At 36.9% G+C, this 22041-nt stretch overlaps 1 protein-coding gene across 1 annotated transcript in view; it reads left to right on the top strand.

Annotated features, from left to right (window-relative positions):
• The window catches only part of LOC122808999 (zinc finger protein 2 homolog), a 242552-nt gene extending 223234 nt beyond the window's left edge, over window positions 1-19318 (top strand). The window contains exon 4 of the mRNA XM_044080183.1: window positions 17191-19318. Coding sequence (XP_043936118.1) covers window positions 17191-19028 — 1838 coding nt within the window. The 3' untranslated portion in view covers window positions 19029-19318. The remainder of the gene's footprint in view (window positions 1-17190) is intronic.
• The last annotated feature ends 2723 nt before the right edge of the window (window positions 19319-22041 follow it).

Below are 22041 nucleotides of genomic sequence, written 5' to 3'. Positions count from 1 at the left end.
TTCATTACTGTGTATATTAATAAGTATATAATAATTCCTATTAAAATAGAAAATAATAAATGCATGGATATATATATATATATATATATATATATATATATATATATATATATATATATATACATACATACATACATACATACATATATATATATATATATATATATATATATATATATATATATATATATATATTTTTTATCCAAATGTAAGAACATGCATATGTAAAACATATAAAATATACCAATAGGGGTTGGGAGGGTGGCCTAATGGTTAAGGTGTTTGCCTTACAAACACAAGGTGCAGGGTTTGAGTCTCACAAGGGATAATTGGCTACGCTTAAAATGGCTCGCAAGGGCAGTTAGCTTAGTACTAACCTATGAACCTATATAAAGAAAATATAAATATATACATGCATAAATATATATAACCATCCATTTATATCAATACCTAAAAAAACCTAAGAAAAATATCTCCTACTATAAGATAATATAAACATCTAAAACACATACATTTTATACCATATACATTTAAAAATTCATATTCCCTTTTTGGAACACAAGTTTTACCCTAATACAGTAAATGGAAAAAATGTTTGTACAAACCTAAATATTAAAAACACCATACTATCATCTCTCAAGTGCTTTTAATTTCAGAAAGCAAGTAATTGAAAGGGCGTCATTCAAACCTGGCCATTGTGGTGCATTGGTTCTAAGTTGCCATAATGCTTCATTCCTTTCAAGAAGCAAAGGCCATGGTCCACCCGTCGGGTTATTTTGAAGGGGTTCAATCACTGTGAATTTAAAACTATGGCCAACCCAGTCATTACAGTGCTTTGCTAAGGAATTTGACTCCTTTTTCAATCTAATATCCCTCAGATGTTCATAAATACAGCTTTTTAGCTTCCTCTCTGTCTTCCCAATGTAAAAACAGGGGCATTTACAACAAAAAGCAAAGTATACAACCTTTTCTGTTTGACAGTTGCACTTTTTCTTTAAAGCCACCTTCAACCCATTTATATTGAAGGTGGGCCCTTCAATTATATAATCACAATACCTACATAGGCCACATTTTTCATATGTCCTTCAATCTTTGTATGGTCCCCACCTTCAAATATATTCTTAAGGGATTGGCCCTTCCTACAGACAACCATAGGTTTCTCCCCAACACATTGTTTAACCTCACTACATGAGGACAGAATAACCCAGTTTTTAAACAAAATATCCACAATTTCCTTTCTCTCCAAATTACAGGTTGTAATAAAAGCTGAACGAAACTTAAAATTATTACTATTCTTATACACATCCATACCCTATGTTTCATAATCCTCAATGGGCATCAGCCTCCCTTCCTCAGTAATACTGGTTTCTTGTTTTGAGTCATTTCTTACTGAATGTGAACTATTAAAGAATATGTTCTTGAAAAGGGACTATCCAATGGAACTGGTGAACAACCTAATGTTGGCCGTTATTAACAAGTGGGAGAGAGAGGCTTCTTTCGGGCTATCTTAACTTGTGAAAATAGAGTGGTATCTCTTAGTAGAACAAGTAGTATTACTGAGGAAGGGAGGCTGATGCCCATTGGAGGCTGATGCCCACTGAGGATTATGGAACACAGGGTATGGATGTGTATAAGAATAGTAATAATTTTAAGTTTCATTCAGCTTTTATTACAACCTATAATTTGTAGAGTGGAAATTGTAGATATTTTGTTTAAAAACTGGGTTATTCTGTCCTCATGTAGTGAGGTTAAACAATGGGTTTGGGAGAAACCTATGGTTGTCTGTAGGAATGGCCAAGCCCTTAATCCCTTATTTGAAGGTGGGGACCATACAAAGATTGAAGGACATGTGAATAATATGGCCTATGTAGGTATTGTGATTATATAATTGAAGGGTCCACCTTCAGTATAAATGGGATGAAGGTGGCTTTAAAGAAAAAGTGCAACTGTCAAAAGAAAAAGGTTGTATACTGTGCCGTTTGTTGTAAATGCCCCTGTTTTTACATTGGGAAGACAGAGAGGAAACTAAAATGCCATATTTATGAACATTTGAGGGATATTAGATTGAAAAAGGAGTCAAATTCCTTAGCGAAGCACTGTAATGACTGGGTTGGCCACAGTTTTAAATTCACAGTGATTGAACCCCTTCAAAATAACCCGACGGGTGGACCATGGCCTTTGCTTCTTGAAAGGAATGAAGCATTATGGCAACTTAGAAACAATGCAACACAATGGCCAGGTTTGAATGACGCCCTTTCAATTACTTGCTTTCTGAAATTAAAAGCACTTGAGAGATGATAGTATGGTGTTTTTAATATTTAGGTTTATACAAACGTTTTTTTCCATTTACTGCATTACGGCAAAACTTGTGTTCCAAAAAGCGAATAGGAATTTTAAAATTCATATGGTATAAAATATATGTGTTTTAGATGTTTATATTATCTTATAATAGGATATATTCTTCTTTGTTTTTTTAGGTATTGATATAAATGGATGGTTATATATATATATCTATATATATATATATATATATATTTATATTTTCTTTATTTCTTTATTTTGGTATATTTTATATATTTTACATATGCATGTTCTTACATTTGGATGTATATATATATATATATATATATATATATATATATATATATATATATATATATATATATTTATATCCATGCATTTATTATTTTCTATTTTAATAGGTGTTATTATATTTTTATTAATATACACAGTAATGGATTGCTGTTCTGGTTGATTATCACTTAGTGTTAGGTTAATGTTGTACATCTTTTATATATTTTTTACATTTCATGTACTATGACTGTTTAAACTGTTTAAACTATTTATATATATAAGTTTTATAATTTGTTTGTTACTACATGGCTTTAGGAATTCCTCAGTGAAATGGAGATGTGCTGTACACATAATTTGTGCTTATACAGTTTAATGATATTCATGAGGTTAGTGGGCTGATTGGTCCAAGCTGTGGGTGTAGGTTATTTAAAATGGATGGTTGTGTGAACTATGTTTTATCTTGATTAAGTCTCTGAATTCGGAGACGAAAGCTCTTGATTTGAACATTTTACTACATTTATTTCCTTTTGTGATTAAAGAGTGTATTATTTTGTATTTGGAAGTCCGGTTCATTATTTTGGTTAGTGCACTATCTTCCTGATCGGCTGAAATTTTTTTTAATAATTTGTTTGTAATTTTTGACTATTATACATGAACAAGACAATAGAGCAAGCATTAAAGCACCCTTCAAATAAGTAACGAATACTAAATAAGTGCAGAGAGGTAGATACAATGATAAAACGCGTACGAGACAGGCAGTACTAAATAAAAGTAATGAGGGGTACCTTTTTTTATCCGGTAGGATTAAGGTAAAGAGTGAAGGTCAGGCAGAGAGTCAGAATATTGGACGCAAGCATATGCTTAGAAGAACTGTGGAGTATGATGGGAATAGTTATGGGAGTAGAAATACATAAAATGTCTTAGTTCAATATGATAATGGTTAGTGGCTGAAATTTGGCAATTTTATGGTAGCAGGATTGGAGTTTGTTTTTATGAGAAGTTTGTATATTGGTATATAAGGGGGCTGCATTTAAGAGATAGGGAAGCGAATAGTTGTTGGCAAGGGTTTTTCTGGCGGTGTTATCCAAGAATGTTTTTTGTCTATAGTGTGTTCCTGGTTTGATGTGTGTTTTTAATGCTATTGCAGATGTGGTGTTCAAAAGTTAGTTTGTTGTCTATGGTAACACCTAAGAGTTTAGCTGTGGAAACTGTTTCAATTTCTGTGTTATCCTCAGAGAAAATTGTAAAGTCAGACGAGATTGGTTTTGCCTAGAAAAGCAAGAGCTTTGTTTTTTTTTTTTTTTAGGATTTAGGAGTAGCTGGGCTTCTATCAGCCATGTCTCTATTGAGGTGAAGGTGGTTTGGGTGAGTTTCTGGAGATGTTGTATGTTATTAGAGGAGGAAATTACAGCCGTGTCATCTTCAAATTGGATAAAGGAGCTAAGGGTTGACAAGGTGCGAAGGTTGTTTGTGAAAATATTGAAGAGTAAGGGTCCAAGTATAGGTTCATAGTTTCATAGGTAGGTACTAGGCTATCGGCCCAAGGGCCTACATAAGCCTAGCCAACAAGGTTTCCTGGCTTACACCACCCAAGAAAGCTAATTTCCTGTGCCCCTATTGAGCTGAGCCACAGAAGTGATCCCTGGGGTGTATTTCCTATTTCCTATCCACTCATGAAGAGTGCTAATGAGGAACTTTACTTGACATAGATGGGTAGCTTATTCCAGAATATAGAAAATCTCTGGGACAGGAATCCATCCCTCCAGCATGTCCTGTTTATTGTGGTGACAAGGTTTAAGTCCCTAGAGCATGTAGCTCGGAGGGATTGGGATTTCTTTAGGTGTAGCATGTCCAACAGCTCTGGGTTTGACATAGCTTTATATGGTAGGCAGAGATCTCCTTGGAGTAGGCAATATGCTACAGAGTAAAGCTGGAGTTTTTTGAGATGGTCAGTACAGGGCATCTGTTTGAGGCCAGTAATCCTCTTTGTGAGGTACTTCTGTGGCCTTTCCAGCTGCTGCAGTTGTCTTGTGAGGTACATTCCAAAAGGGGCGTTGTACTCTGTAATGGGTCTTATGAGTGCTGAGTAGAGGGGAACAAAGACCTCTTTTTTCCTTGATGAGAACCCTTTTGTGATGAGGTGTGCCACGTAGAAGGATTTCCTGTCTACTGTGTTGATGTGATTATCAAAGGAGAGACTACTGTCCACCTGGGTTCCAAGGTCTCTTATCACACATTCAGCGTTAAGTAGACTGCTATTTATGTAGTATCTCATGGGTACAGAGTTTTTACCAAAGGGGATGACAATGCACTTTTTGGGATTGAGCTTGAGGCCATGTCTCTGACAGGTCTCAGTGAGGCCCTTCTGTAGGATGTCTAAAGTGCCAACAAAAATGAACCAGCACTCAGGAGACAGGCTGTTTAAATATTTAATGTGGCATCCATAAAGATATCAGCATAAACATCAGCAAACCGGTTTCAGCTAAAATACCATAGCCTTCTTCAGTGCAAAACAGCAAACACATGGTGAATTCTGGTATCCATTTATATAGAAAATCCTTAAAGTGACAAGTACAAAAATCACTTATATAAGCTTATGGTATGTAAGCTTATAGTATGTAATACTTGTACATATCCCTATAGTTCAGAACACAATTATATACAAAAAGTTATGTTTCTAAAATAAACATTTGAAATAACACTTTTAAAAAACAAAATATGTATATATATGGGTTCATTTCTAACCAACTCTCCCCAATTGAACTCCCATCCTTTCACCCGAATCATTTACATCACATGCATTTGCTGCCCCCCCCCACGTGTGAACCTGGGTTGAGTTGAAATATATAGTATGGGGGCACAGGCCCCCCCCACAATAGAGCCAATGTCCCAGCTAAATACTGAGTAAATGATGAAAGTTACCAAATGTAATGGGTTTTGAATATATATATATATATATATATATATATATATATATATATATATATATAGGGATGAACAACTAGTAGCCTATCAGCATGAATTTCAAGACATTTCATTAAGCCCGGGTTTAAATAAAGCCCCTAGCCTAGTTATCCAGGAAAATTCCATATTGTTCAATTTTTCATGCCAACCTGCTTTATTGGCCCTGTGCAACTCTATTTTATCAATAATAACAAATCTGAATTGAGCCGTTTTATGTATCCTAGTATGTTTAAATAGTGCATTAGACAGTTTGTGATTTCTGATAGCACTTAAATGTTCACTGATATGATATTTGAGTGGTCTAGATGTTTGTCCCACATAAAATGCCGAACAGGAACAAGTGGCCAAATATATCACCCAATCCGTGTTACAATTCCCAAAAATGTTGATGTAATATATTTTGGGAGTATTCTTGCTGGTAAACTCCATGGTTTTATAAATATATTGGCATGCATTGCAATGTCCACAGGGATAACATCCTCTCAACTGGTCACCCAATATAATGGTTTGTATTGGTCTAGGGGGATTATACCTCTTATAATGTGTGAAATGACTGTTTAATGTTCTTCCCCTCTTATATGAAAAAGAGCAAGTGGCCGGTAGAATTTCACCAAGATGTTCATGAGCTCTTAAAATCTCCCAATGATTATTAACAATTTGTCTGAAAAGGGGAGTATTGTTACCAAATGTGGTTATAAACCTAATTCTCTGGTCACTGTTATTTACTTGATTCGCTTGCTTATAACAAAGCAATTCTGACCTAGATGTGTTTCTAACTTGATGTTTGGTTTGCATAATGTGATCAGGGTGATAACCCCTTTCAATGAACCTCTGCACCAAATCATTTTCACATATCAAATGTGCCTCCCGAGATGAACATATGCATTTGATCCGCAAAAATTGTGATTTGGTAATGTTGTTGATGATGTGGTGGGGATGATTACTGGTGGCATGAAGAAGAGTATTATATTGTGGGAATTTCCTATGAACTTTCGTAGCCAAAGTATGATCACTTTGTCTAGAAACTACCACATCCAAAAATATTATTTCTTGATATTGTATTTGTAATGTAAAATTAATGCCCATATCATTGTTATTCAAATATTTAATAAATTCATCTGCCAAATCCAAATCACCCCACCACACCATCCAACAATCATCTAAATACCTGCGCCAAATATCCAGTTCCTGAATATATCTATTGTAATTAGAGTCATAAATATATTGATGTTCATAAAAGCCCATAAATAGATCAGCATAAATGGGAGCAAAAGAAGCTCCCATAGCCGTACCCCTAACCTGCCAGTAAACCTGCCCTTCAAAATGGAAAACATTTTTCGTCAAAATACATTCAGTTAGTTGTATAAGAAAATAATTAAATTCAGGGCTATATAGCTTGGCTTTATCCAACCAAAATGCAACAGCCGATATTCCTGCATTGTGTGGAATGTTGGTATAAAGAGATGTTACATCCAGCATACATAACCGCCAATTATCGTCCAACTGTGTGTCTTTTACTATCTGTAAGAATTCTGTTGTATCTTTCAGCCTAGATCTAACCAACTTGAGCAATGGTTTAAAATGAAATGTCAAAAAGGCAGACGGGGGTTCAGTCAATGAGCCATTACCCGATACAATGGGCCTACCAGGAGGATTAATCTGGTCCTTGTGAATTTTAGAAAGAAAATATAAATATTGGGCCTGAGGATCCAATACTTTCAATTGTTTACGTGTAGTACTAGTAATGATATTATCCTCTACTGCTGAATCCAACATAGAATCAATATAACTTTTAAAGTTTTTAGTTGGATCAACCACAAGTTGAATGTAAAACTTGACATCAGACAATTGTCTAAGAGCCTCAGCATGGTACCTAGACGAGTCCATCACCACAATAGCTCCACCCTTGTCTGCAGATGTAATAACGATACCATGATTAGATTTTAAATCATGCAACGCTTGTTGTTCATCCAATGTAAGATTATATTTTCGAGACTGATGACTTAAAGAAAAGTGCAACTCCTTAGTCACACATTCTTTAAAAATAAGGACATGTTTATCCATAGGTGGCTGAAAACTAGATGGACCAAATCTAAAACCTGTTGATCTTTAAGAGTCAATTGTATCTGAAAAAAATATTTTTAAATTAATCAACCTCCAAAAATCATTCAACTCGTTGATCAATATATGTTCAGGAACAGGCGCAGCCAGCACAAAATTCAGACCTTTGTTCAACAGTTTTATTTGAGCATCAGAAAGTTCAAAAGATGAAATATTATACACATTGTTTATTGTTTCACAATTGTTTGTAATAATGTGACCAAATTTGGTCCCCTTACGTCTGTGTTTTCTCCCACCCCTACGTTTGATAGATCTAAAGGGATCAAGGAATCTTCAGACTGTCTCCTTTTGGCTGTTGGGGAATCTTGGAGGGGAGGGCAATCATAATCAGTATTGGATGAAGTCTCATCCTCAGATGTCCCACTCGTAGTGGTAGTATGTTTCTTTAATATGGATCTGGGTCATTTTCGCCTGTTATTTGTCCTAAAACTGGAGCCATTAAATCTGACAGTTTTTTGTACCATAAAAGGTTTACCCTTCTCATAATCTGCCAAATCATGGTTAAATTTATAGATTTTCTTTTTAACCAATTGATCCTCTAACTGTGCTAAGTCTTTAGCCAAATTAGAAATATGGCTATGGTAAGAAGACTCTGATTCATATTTATGGGCTTCTAAACAATTTTGATGAATATCAATAGCTCGAGAATCTATAATGCGTTCATAATATGATATGAGAGTGTCTACAAAAAGCATAGAAGCCCTATGTTGGATTTCAACCCATTCCTGTGACAATTGTTGATCAATCATGCCAACCAATGGTTGGATCTTAATTCTGAGTCCACGTGGTGTGATATCTTTGGTTTTATAAGCTTTAAATAGTCTTAAATGCCATATGTTTGATCTTAAAGCCCTCATATTCTTATTAATTTTATGAAAAACCGCATTACAAAGTGTCTTAGCATCCTGAGGATTCTCATTGGATGTATTCATTCCTGGTACATTCAGTCCAAAAACTTCAAGGTTGTCCCTATCAGCAGACAGACCACGAGATCCATTTCAGAACAAAATTATTGTTTAACTTGTTATGATAACACACACCAAAAATTATATAACCATAAACTAACAAGTTTAATAAATCACAATCTGTAGCATTGCTTTTCCAAACTATTCAATTTTAAGGCTTGAAGCTGTGATATGAGTCAATAAAAGACCCAGATAAATGTTTAATAAAACACTAGCATTAATATAACAATATTAATTCTGACTGACGCTGTTCCCAATACTGTATTAATCACTCCTAAATAAAAAAATGAACCAGATTCATTAGGTGCAACTAGCCGCCCTGTCTCCAATGTTCTAAAGTGAAACACATCCACTATTAGTTGTAGTCAACATTCGTTTCAACCACCAAAAAATATTTTGTGTGTATCATCAAAATTATAATAGTTCAACTGAACTTATTATATGCTGTGTTATCATAAATGGCCGACCTTCGTCTCAGCCTCCAACATACTAATACACAAGATAGTATTCACAAAGTATGAACCACCCTGATTAAGTGTATTACACCCACCAATAGATAGTTCAACACAACCAAACCCTTATAGTATTTGTATATACTTGTGGAGCAGGCTAGCTACCTAAAAAATGTATCTGCATTTCACAACTGATATTATTACCAAAAAAAGAGAGTGAACAATACCGTAAAGCACACAAGCGACAATTCAGAATCTCTATTAAATATTTATATGATTAAATTCTATCATAACTATAGCCACAAGCCCCAAAAATGTTAATATTTCTTCAGTTGTGACATTCAAATATATGTGGACCTCATAATTGGATGTTTATAAGCATTATTAATACCACATTCATGTTCCAGAAATCACAAGTTGGTATTAAACATCAATATTAATGTTGCATTAATAGAAAATCATCGAACCAGCCCCAAACTTAATAGTTATTATATGAATCCTTCATCAAAAAATCAAATAGTAGTCCCGAACAGTTTAGTTTAGTTCGCCTCCAATTGTACAAAGACTTAGCCAGAAAGAAGAAAGTATATCCAGTAATTCGAAAAAACAACAAATGAACCAAACGCCCAAAGTCCACGTGCAACAGTCTTTGATGTTGGCATCCAAAAACTGATTTATATCCTGTAGTTCGAAAAAGCAGTGAACCATATGCCCAAAATCCAACATGTAACAGTCTCAAAAGATGGCATCCGCCATTAAGCAAGAAGCCCTATTGACACAAACAGCTCCAAATGGGCAAAAGTCGACACTTATACCCAGTCTATCAGAAAACATAAATGTCTGAAAAACACTGACGAATATTTATTCCCAGTTATAAAATAATGTTTATGTCGATCACAGTATAGTTTGATTTCAATATAGTTTGAACCCAAACAGCCAAACCTGCTTTCCACCTTTTAATGAAAGAAAACCCAATCACAGATCCAAAAACGAACCTAGAAACGTGATTAGATAGTATTGTGTCCCGTAAAATATACTGTAATCCAAATTAAACGGCCAAATCCAAAACGAATGGAAAACCAGCTGCATCATAAGTAGAAAGCCACAATTACGACCGCCATCACCTCCAAGCGTCCCCAGCGTGTGCATGGGCAAACAGGAAGAGACCAATACACGCACGTAGGATGAGTGCAAGGTTCCAACATGTATAAAGTGCCAACAAAAATGAACCAGCACTCAGGAGACAGGCTGTTTAAGTATTTAATGTGGCATCCATAAAGATTTCAGCATAAACATCAGCAAACCGGTTTCGGCTAAAATACCATAGCCTTCTTCAGTGCAAAACAGCAAACACATGGTGCATTCTGGTATCCATTTATATAGAAAATCCTTAAAGTGACAAGCACAAAAATCACTTATATAAGCTTATGGTATGTAAGCTTATAGTATGTAATACTTGTCCATATCCCTATTATTCAGAACACAATTATATACAAAAACTTATGTTTCTAAAATAAACATTTGAAATAACACTTTTAAAAAACAAAATATATATATATATATATAGGGATGAACAACTAGTAGCCTATCAGCATGAATTTCAAGACATTTCATTAAGCCTGAGTTTAAATAAAGCCCCTAACCTAGTTATCCAGGAAAATTCCATATTGTTCAATTTTTCATGCCGACCTGCTTTACTGGCCCTGTGCAACTCTATTTTATAAATAATAACAAATCTGAATTGAGCCGTTTTATGTATCCTAGTATGTTTAAATAGTGCATTAGACAGTTTGTGATTTCTGATAGCACTTAAATGTTCACTGATACGATATTTGCGTGGGCTAGATGTTTGTCCCACATAAAATGCCGAACAGGAACAAGTGGCCAAATATATCACCCAATCCATGTTACAATTCCCAAAAATGTTGATGTAATATATTTGGGAGTATTCTTGCTGGTAAACTCCATGGTTTTATAAATATATTGGCATGCATTGCAATGTCCACAGGGATAACATCCTCTCAATTGGTCACCCAATATAGTGGTTTGTATTGGTCTAGGGGGATTATACCTCTTATAATGTGTGAAATGACTGTTTAATGTTCTTCCCCTCTTATATGAAAAAGAGCAAATGGCCGGTAGAATTTCACCAAGATGTTCATGAGCTCTTAAAATCTCCCAATGATTATTAACAATTTGTCTGAAAAGGGGAGTATTGTTACCAAATGTGGTTATAAACCTAATTCTCTGGTCACTGTTAGTTACTTGATTCGCTTGCTTATAACAAAGCAATTCTGACCTAGAGACTTAGAGTTGCACAGGGCCAATAAAGCAGGTTGGCATGAAAAATTGAACAATATGGAATTTTCCTGGATAACTAGGCTAGGGGCTTTATTTAAACCCGGGCTTAATGAAATGTCTTGAAATTCATGCTGATAGGCTACTAGTTGTTCATCCCTATATATATATATATATATATATATATATATATATATATATATATATATTTTGTTTTTTAAAAGTGTTATTTCAAATGTTTATTTTATTTTGTTTTTGTATATAATTGTGTTCTGAATAATAGGGATATGGACAAGTATTACATACTATAAGCTTACATACCATAAGCTTATATAAGTGATTTTTGTGCTTGTCACTTTAAGGATTTTCTATATAAATGGATACCAGAATGCACCATGTGTTTGCTGTTTTACACTGAAGAAGGCTATGGTATTTTAGCCGAAACCGGTTTGCTGATGTTTATGCTGAAATCTTTATGGATGCCACATTAAATATTTAAACAGCCTGTCTCCTGAGTGCTGGTTCATTTTTGTTGGCACTTTATACATGTTGGAACCTTGCACTCGTCCTATGTGCGTGTATTGGTCTCTTCCTTCTGTAGGATGTCCACATCATTTGGGGACTCGACTATGACTCCTAGTTTGCAGTCATCTGCCAACTTCATTAGCCAAAGACCTTCAGTGTTAACCTGTACTTCAGAGAAGTAGATACCAAACAGGAGAGGACCCAGGACTGAACCCTGTGGTACTCCACTTGTCACTGGTTTGAAGTCAGATTTGGAGTCTGCAACGTTTACAGTGTGGGTTCTGTCAGTGAGCCAGTTGGCAACCCATCTTGTGATGTATGGATTTATACTTAGTTTAGAGAGTTTAGCTACAATTACAGAATGGGGGATGGTGTTGAAAGCCTTGGTGAGGTCAAAATAGGCTGTGTGAACCATCTTACCCTCATCTATGGCTTTGGTGACTGCCTCAAACCAAACTGGGTGGTGTCCAGAGTTTGGAGGTTACCAATGTCTTTGTTTATGAGTTTCATGAAGATACTTACCATGGCCTTGCAGACCAGGGTCGTCAGGCTAATAGGGTGATAGTTCCCAGGATCAGTAGCTCCCCCTTTGTGGAGTGGGAAAACTGTTGCTGTGTGCCATTCAGTGGGCACAAAGCCTGATGTGAGACTATGATTGAACATGGTGCTTAGGTGGGGAGCCAGTTCATTCTGAGGTTTGTGTAAAATATTGAAGAGTAAGGGTCCAAGTATAGGTTAATTGTTTCATAGGTAGGTACTAGGCTATCGGCCCATGGGCATAAGTAAGCCTAGCCAACAAGGTTGCCTGGCTTATGCCACCCAAGAAAGTTAATTTCCTGTGCCCCTGTCGAGCAGAGCCACAGAAGTGATCCCAGGGGTGTATTTGTCCAGTCCCATGGATGCTGTGTTTTTGGTTTTAGAGAGTGTAGTTTTTACCTGCATAGATGTGATTACAGGGACTCTGCATTCTTCCTGTATAGATATGGGCCCTTTAGGGGGTGAGAGGGGGGTAAAGTTAGCACTGAACCTATCTGTCAGGATGTTGGCAATATCAGTTGGTTCTGTAATGTTCATGCCGTTGTACTGTAATTCAGAGCAGATCTGGGTGTTGCCATTGAGATTCTTGACATAGCTATAGAATGCTTTGTGGTTGTCTTTAGAATCAATGGCGATTTTGTTTTCATAGCTAGCTTTGGAGGATCTTATAAGGGATCCCAGCTTCTTATTGAGGCTGATCAGGGAGCTCCTCCACTCATGGGATTTTACTCTCTTTTGCAACAGTTTCTTCCTTCTGTTGTAGAGTTTGTTTATGGCAGGGGACCACCAGATTGGCTTCCTTTTTTTGGAGGATAGCATCTTGGTTCTATTTGGGATAGCACAATCCATGCACTCTTATAAGGGCTTATAGAGTGCATTTGTGCAGGATTCAGCAGTCGTAACTGTATTGTTCATCTGCATGGGTGTCATGAAGTTTGCCACTTCTGTCTTAAGAAGCATGAAGTTGGTTTTGGAGAAATATTTTACCATGGTTTCCTTAATGATGGGTGGGGGCGGGATGCGGATATCTAGGGTGATTAGCTTATGGTCGGATCTGACCAACGAGGAGTTGACTTCAGTTGTGGAACACCAGTCACTCATGTTGGTAATGACTAGGTCTAGGATATTGTTTCCTCTGGTGGAGGTGTGGATAAGTTGATTCAGGGCATTGGACTGTATGAATTCCAGAAAGTGTTGAGCAAAGGAGTTGGTACATGAATAGTTTTCCCAGTTAATGGCAGGGTAGTTGAAATCACCCATTATTAGGGTGTTTGGTTGAACCCTTATTTTTTCCAGTATATCAAGAAAAGAAGAGTGGGAATCCTGGGGCATGGGGGGGGGGGTCTGTAGCAAGCTACAGTTTGGATTGCAGTTTTGCCCAGAGTTATTTGCACTTGGATAACCTTGGATGCATTAAACTGTGCAACTAGCCTGCAGGTATGGATATCCTTAATGAATATGGACTCACCTCCCCCTTTGGTGTTCTGGTCCACGTTAGATGGCCGAAAAGTGTGGTATGAGTTATAGCCTGGTAATGCAGGGGTGCTGTCTAGAGCCTTGAACCAGGTCTCAGTCACTGCATAGATATCGATGTTCTCCATTTTAAGGAGTGCCTCAAGTGAGTGCGTTTTGAGATTTAGACTTGTAGTATTGAGTAGCATTACCCTCAGTTTCTGCTTGCCTGTTCCTGTTACATTGGTGAATTTGTCATTTGAACCTTACCTAAAAATGGCACTATAGGGGCAGCAAGAGCCTTAGCCAGTATCCGGAGTCCCAGAGGAGACAGGTGCAGGCCATCTCTGGCAAAGTATCGTGGTCTGTCATTCATGTCGTCCCAGACAGGTACTGGATCCCCTTAGAATGAGACCAGAATCTTAGCCAATTGTTGAAGTCAATCATTTTGTCCTTGTACTGTGGTATGGACCCTTGTGGTACTCCCGTTGTGTTGGTTTGATTTTGGGATAGTTTTTTTGCCATTTATCACATTATTGGTGGTTGGAAAGGTAGTTTGGAAACTACTGGAGGGATGGTGGGGTAGCCTGCAATGGATAGCTGATGAAGAAGTTTGTTGTGGCCCACTGAGTCAAATGCCTTTTGATAAGTCTAGTAATAGTACAGAGGTGATATTACCAAAGTCATCAGATTTGGACACAATGTCCATGAAGGAGATTAGGACAGTGGTGGTGCTGTGTGATGGGTGAAAACCATGTTGGGTAGGGGTAATTAGTTTATTTTGGATGAGATGGTGAATCAATTGCCTATGTATGCATTTTCCCAAGAGTTTTGAAAGAAGATAGAGGATGGAGATTGATCAATAACTGAATAGTTCACTGGAGTTGCCCCTTTTATGTAGCAGGGTGATGACAATTTTTTTCCAGAGGTTAGGAACTTTGGACTCTGCAATGGAGTGATTTGTAATGATGCAGCAGTTTTAAGTATTTGGGGGGAGGTTTTCAGAGGAGAGGGAGCGCGGTTTTAGTGTTTGAAGTAGTTTTTGGATGAAGGGGGTCGGGAGAGGTTTAAGGGAACAGGGGATAGAAGATGTAGTGCTGCTTTGTTGAGGAGATGAAGGTTTTTTGTTTTTTTTGTGCAGGAGTCATGAGATGAATGTGGAGAGGGATCAGAGATGTGGCTCGAGGTAGGTGTGGCAGTGGGATTTGTTTATAGTTTGCTTATGCTATCTATAAAAAGAAAGTTAAAAAGGATGGCTATCTCTGAGGGAGTTTTGTCAGGGCATGGTGATGAAGTTTGTTTAAAGCCTGGGGTAAGGAGGTTTGAGATGTATTTCCAAAATTGTTTTGGGTTGTTTCTGTGGATTTCCAGTTATTTGGAAAAGTGTTTTTTTTATCTAAGTTCACTAACTTTTTTGCTTTGTTTTGTAACTGTTTATATTTGATTATGTTAGCATCCGGTTTGTTATTGTGCCATTCCTTCCAGGCTTTATCTCTATCTTGTAAATGTTTGGTATTTTTTGTTAACCAGGGGGCATGGTTAGTTTTATTCTTTTGGTGCAGAGGGAGGCTAGGTTGTCAAAAGTATTTAAAAATACATTGTCGAAGTATTCAAGGGAATCTTCTAGTGGTAGTGTTTTAAGTGGATTACAGTTAGCGTGTTTTAGGATTTTGTTACACCTTTGCTGGTCAAAGTTCCTAATATTTCTGGTGTTTTTTTATGTGTGGGTTCTTTTAATTTGTGGTGTGGATCTATATGTGAATATGAGTAGGTGGTCACTAAGAGTATTGGGTAGAGTGCAGAGATTGGAGTATTTGTCAGGATTAGAAACTAGTAGTCAGTCAAGAATTGCACCTAGGGTACTGCTGTTATGCATATGGGTGGCACTGGTAATGAGCTGGGTATAACCACAGGGGTATTAGTAGGGGAGTCAATCATCAAATCTTCCCAGTTGATATTGACATCTCCCATAATTATAGTTTTATTACTGATGTTTTCTGATATCCAGGACAGGATATCTTCCATAGTTGGATGTTTTGCCCAGGAGGTGTATATAGTCCAACAGTACATATTTGCTTTGTTTTGTTAATTTGTCTGGTTCTGATTTAGAATTTCAGTATTGTCAAAAGTAGGTGTTTCCTTAGGGAAAAGGGAGATTGTGATGGTGTTTGGATAGATTAAGGCTACCCCACCACCTTTTTTTGGGGATCAGACTTTTCTAAGCATATTACATTATGGAGGTGCTATTTCAGTATCATGGATATGGGGTTTTAGCCGAGTCTGTGATTACTAGAATGTCAGGGGTGTATTGATTTAGCTAAGTATGAAATTCTGTGGTTTTGTTGCAGATACTGTGTATGTTTAGGATTGCTAGAAGAATATTTTTAGGGTTTAGGCTCTTAGCAGAACAAGTTGTAGTTGGGGGCCTTGTATTGGGGTGGATGTCCACACACAGCGAGAGAATGTGTTGCTTGGAGAGGTAATGTTTCAGGTATTGGGTAGATTTATTATTGTCGACTATTATGTAAAAGTTAGGTTTGCTAGTGATATTGTTGGGAAGGATTTTGAGTTTTGAAAGATGCATAATGGAATATTGAATTAGGCTGGCTGATATGTTACTAAAGCTTTCTGTGGAGTTGCCATGATATAGAGCAACAGTAGAGTATGTAAATGTTGCCGGGATTCGGAAATAGTTCAGGGAGGTGATGTGGATTAGGAGGCTGATATATATACTGTTAGATGCAGGTTAGAGAGAAGGAGGAGCATTATTAGTCACATGGTATAATTTGATATCTAGAAGGTACCGGAATGGGCAGTAGGAAGCTGAAGTGGAGCGAGTGTATTAATGGGTGAGGGTTGTCATGTTAATTGGATGTATGGAGGTGCGATTATTTGTAATTGGCTAACAAGATTTAGGAATGGAGTAATGGTATGTATAAATCTAGGGAAAGCAGGGTAGGTGGAAATGGGGGTAGGTTAGGAGAGTGGAGTGAGCCTAAGCGTATTGGGTGAAAGGACCGGGCAGAGCCAATCTCTTTTAGAGACCTTAGTGAACTAATTTGCAAGGTTAGTCAACTTTCTATCTTGTAGCCAGATAAATACAATAGACTTTAGATTTACCGTCAGGAAAAAGTTCCACCACAATACAAACACATAGACACTGATAAGCTAATGTGTGATAGTGCTTCATTTCATAAATTGGTCACTTAAATTCAGTGAAATGTTGCTTTTTTATATTTGTCCTTGTGTCTGAGAAAGTTGTTGTTGACTTGAATATGTAGTTATTCAATTTTCTGTTTAAGTCAGCAGGTCGGAGAAATGTGAGATTCAGAGTCAGAGTTCATGGCTGAAGAATCCCATAACTTCCTGCACCCAGAACTTTATAGACAACACAGCTGTTACAATGAATGTGGCTACTTACATGGGAAGCCAACATCATAAATGTGAGGACTATGACTTGAGTTTTATCCAGAAACATGAGGTAAAATGTCTACAAAATCATGATTTAAAGAAATTTTATACAAAAGGTGACTGTAAAAAGAGTCTCACTTTTTCATTTACCTTAAAAACACATCATCATGGTAAAACTACTGAGACATTTAGGAATGGGATCTACTCCCAGCATACCCTAACCAGTTCCACAAGATTTAGAAAATGGGAGAAATACAAGGACAATCAGTCAACAAACCAGAAAATCTTCAGTGGAGAGAAACCCTTTACATTTGGCCCACGTATCAAGACATTCAAAGAGAAGTATAAACACATGCAAAACCTGACTGTCAGCAGTAGTGAGTGGCCATATAAATGTGCTACATGTAAAAGGAGTTTTCCATGGAAAAGTACGCTTGCATTGCATGAGAATAGCCACAAAACAGAGAAGCCATATAAATGTAACACCTGTGGAAAGTGTTTTACAGTAAAGGGGTACCTCAAAATTCATGAGAGAATTCACAGTGGAGAAAAGCCATATAAATGTAGCATATGTGACAAGCAATTTATATGCAAGCAGTACATTACAGACCACAAGAAAGTCCACACTAAGGAGAAGCCATACAGTTGTGCCACATGTGGCAAACATTTTACAAGAAAGAGCTATCTCTCAGTTCATACAAGAATTCACAAAGGAGAGAAGCCATATAAATGTACAATATGCCATAAGAGCTTTAGAGAAAAGTTCAGTCTCACAACTCATGAGAGAAATCATAGCGAAGAGAAACCATTTAAATGTGCTACCTGTGGCAAGAGTTTTACAAAGAAGAGTAACTTAACTGTCCACGAAAGAAGACACAGTGGAGAGAAACCATATGCATGTGCATTTTGTGGCAAATGTTTTACCCAGAAGAGCAGCCTTAGTTGCCATGAGAAGATCCACACTGGAATTAAATCATATAAATGTGCAATGTGTGACAAGAGTTTTATACAGAAGGGCAACCTTATAGCCCATGAGAAAAACCACAGTGGGGAGAAGCCATATAAATGTGCCACATGTGGCAAGAGATTTACACAAAAGGGTCATCTTACAGTCCACGAGAAAATCCACTCTGGAAATAAATCCTTTAAGTGTACCACATGTGGAAAGAGTTTTATCCAGAGAAGTGACCTTACAGTCCATGAGAAAATCCATTCTGGAGTGAAGCCGTATAAATGCACAATTTGCGACAAGAGTTTTACAAGAAAGGATAGCCTTACTGTCCACAAGAGAAGCCACAGTGGACAGAAACCATACAAATGTGCATTTTGTAGCAAGTGTTTTATACAAAGGTATGATGTTACAGTACATGAAAAAATCCACACAGGGGAGACACCATATAAATGTGCAACATGTGGCAAAAGTTTTATAAAGAAGAGCACCTTAACTGTCCATGAAAGAAAGCACACTGGAGAGAAACCATATACATGTGCAGTTTGTGACAAGAGTTTTGCACAGAACAAAAACCTACGTGTTCATGAGAAAATTCACACAGGAAATAAACCCAGCATTTGTCACATATGTGGCAAGAGTTTTGTAAGGAAGGACAGCCTTAAAGTCCATGAAAGAAGGCACTTGGGTGATAAGCCTTATAAATGTACCACATGTGGGAAATGTTTTGTACGTAGTGGGGACCTTACAGTGCATATGAGAATACACATTGGGGTCTGAATGGAGAGATGATAAACTCAGCAAAAGGAAAGAAGCATTCCTGGAATTGAATTCATCTTCAAGTCTAGGTGAGTACCTTCACGAGGTGGACCCTGTGTTTCACAAAATCTCACTAAGATGGCAGCAATATAGACTGGATTTTATATAGCATAGATCATGGATGGAAGCAGGTTAAAAATAAAGAAGAGAACTGGGAGCACAAGTCCCAGAAGAAGAAAGTGCCCAATCCTGGTAGGTCCACTGGTACCAGGACTGGAAAAAATGGCAATGTAAAATCCTCAAGACATGGAAATATTCCTACAATGGGGCCAGGCCTAGGGGGTGGATGGCCCCCTGTTGTAGAAGGAAGTAGTAGTCCACAAAAATCACATAAACTGATAGGCCAAAAAAGAGCCATACAGATGATAGAGTGGACTATTGAGGATAAGAAAGAAGTTACATATTGTTACTATTATGCAAAAGACAAGAATTTCCAGACAAAAGATGCACAAAAAGGGAGAAATTAGAGGAAAGAAAATACTTCTGCAAGAAAAACTGTCAGAAGCGTCAAATAAAAATGTGTGTTCATTAACACAGCAGATCCATGAAAAACACTATATAGACCAAGAAACCTTGTGCTGTTTGCAAAAGCAAGTGACTGAAGAAGTGCAAACATTTTAAAGAACAAAATTTAGAGATGTTTGAAGAGTATATAAAAGACATTTAGACATGGAAAAGAAAGAGAGATCTAATGTGGTGCAATATTTATGCAAAGAAAAAGCCAAATTAATCAACACAGAAAAAGCAGCCCCAAAGATCTTCAAAGAGAAATATAGGTAAAGGCATCCGGATATGGAAAACTTCACAATGAGAAACTAAGATCACAGAGAGGGAGTGTAAAAGAGAAGATTAGTCAAGTAGAAGTTAAAAAATAGAAACTGAACGTATGTAATATTTGTGAAGTGAAATAGTCAGTGTAGAAAGTCTAACACAGGCTATATCACAGCATGATGGAACAACTTGCCTCAAAGTAAGGGGAAACAAGACAATCAGGCGACATCTGAAGACGAAGTACAGTCACGGGGAAGAAAAGTGATATAATTTGGTGCAATATTTCTGCAAAGGGGAAAGCAAAAATAATTAATGCAAAAAGAGCATCAACAAAGATAGAGAAATATAGGCAAAGGCATCTAGATATGGAAAAATGTAAAAATGTACTATACAAAAAATAAAAACAAAGAGGAAAAGGTGAAAGGAGGATTAGTAACGGAGAAGTTAGAGAAATAGAAACTGAGGTGTTAGATTACCTGCAAAGTGAAGGATTTAGTGTAGAAAATTTAACTCGGATAACAACACAACAGGATAGAGCAACGGACACCCAAGTTAAGTAGAAACCAGCAGAGCAGGAAGCATCTAATCAGTTGACATGTGAAGATACTCTGGATCCTCCCATAGGAAACCAGTACAAAGGGTCAGTTGGAGCTATACAGCAAAGGAAAGAACAGGAAACTGTGGCAACTCGGACATAGTCAATGCCTTGGAGTGAAAGGCAAGTGAATTCCCATATGAAAGAGCAATGGATGACACAGGATGAAACTGAAGAGAATGTGGTATAGGAAGAAAAGTGAACTTTCTGTAGAATGCTCGCAGGAAATGGCGAACAAGGAATGTGCCCTCAGTTTAGAAGGAAATGATCTAAGAGTTACTTGATTTAATAGCGATAGAAAGACATATTAAGATCAATAAAAGAAATAGACTGCAGAAGGTTAGTAAAACTCAAAAAGTCAAAAGCCTGATAGAACAAATGAACACAGTAATTAAGACTGTCATGCAATATAACAGAAGTAAATAGGATACATTACTGTTGAGCCAAATCAATAACAGATAAAGTTCTACTGCAAGAACGCAGGGTAGTAAGAGAGGATGGGGAAAAATCAAATGCCATCATGGAAGTATCAAATAGAGAAAACTATAAAGCAATTAAGACAAGAAGTGTCATTGTTAGAGTATAGAAGAGGGAACAGATCAACAAAAATACTCAAAGATAGACGTGATAAAAGCAATGCACAGTATTATAATGAATCAGGATTTATCATGCACTCTCGCAGATAATAAACTAAAATATAAGCACAGGCAGAAACACTTAGCATATACACAGATAAATAAAAAAGAAAAGTACAAAATAAGCAATTTATTGATGATGCAAAAAGCATCTTTGTATACAGATTTATCCATTGACAATGTATAAACTATACACTGGAACTGATGTTGACAATCACAGTGAAAAAGCCACCTTTAAAGCGGGAACGTTTCAGCACCAAGGAAGCATCAGTTTGGGACAAGAATGTGATATAAAAGGACAGGAGCAAGAGGGAGTGTATAAATATTTAGGAACTGATGAAGGATCAACAATAAAACATGAAAAAATGAGAATACATCTCAGTAAGAATGTTTTAAAGACTTAAATTAATCCTGCAAACAGTGCTGACATCTAGGAACAAAATTAAAGCTATAAACCAGTTTGCTCTTCCTGTTCTAACTTACAGTTTTGGAGTGACTGACTAACCCCAAAAGGTGTTGGGTAGATTAGATAGGAAAATGGGAAGGATGCTTCATACTCACCAAATGATTTATAATAACTACTGCATACCAAGATTATATGTTCCCTTTTCCAAAGGAGGTATGGGCCTCCTTGAAATTGATTACATATATAGATCTTCAATCTTGGGACTGCATACATATCTGCTGACCTCACAAGACCTAAACATAGTGACATTTTTGAAACATGAAGAGAATAAATCTAAGATGACGTCCCTACTTTGTCTAGCAGAAGCATATCGGTGTCAAGTGGGAATGGAAAGCAAACCAGAAATAGATAAAAAATCTGGCGGCAACTGAATGGGCAAAAAACAAAAGAAAGTATAAGATGAAGGATCGCACAAGAAGGCCAGAAATGTGGAAAATGCACACATATAGTTAAAAGTATAGAAACTCCCTGGAACAACCTTATGTTGATCAGGACTGAATGCAGGAA

The sequence above is a fragment of the Protopterus annectens genome, chromosome 1.part1 (assembly GCF_019279795.1).
Source record: "Protopterus annectens isolate FY-2018-M chromosome 1.part1, PAN1.0, whole genome shotgun sequence".
NCBI lineage: Eukaryota > Metazoa > Chordata > Ceratodontiformes > Protopteridae > Protopterus > Protopterus annectens.
This window is presented reverse-complemented; position numbering and strand designations above follow the sequence as displayed.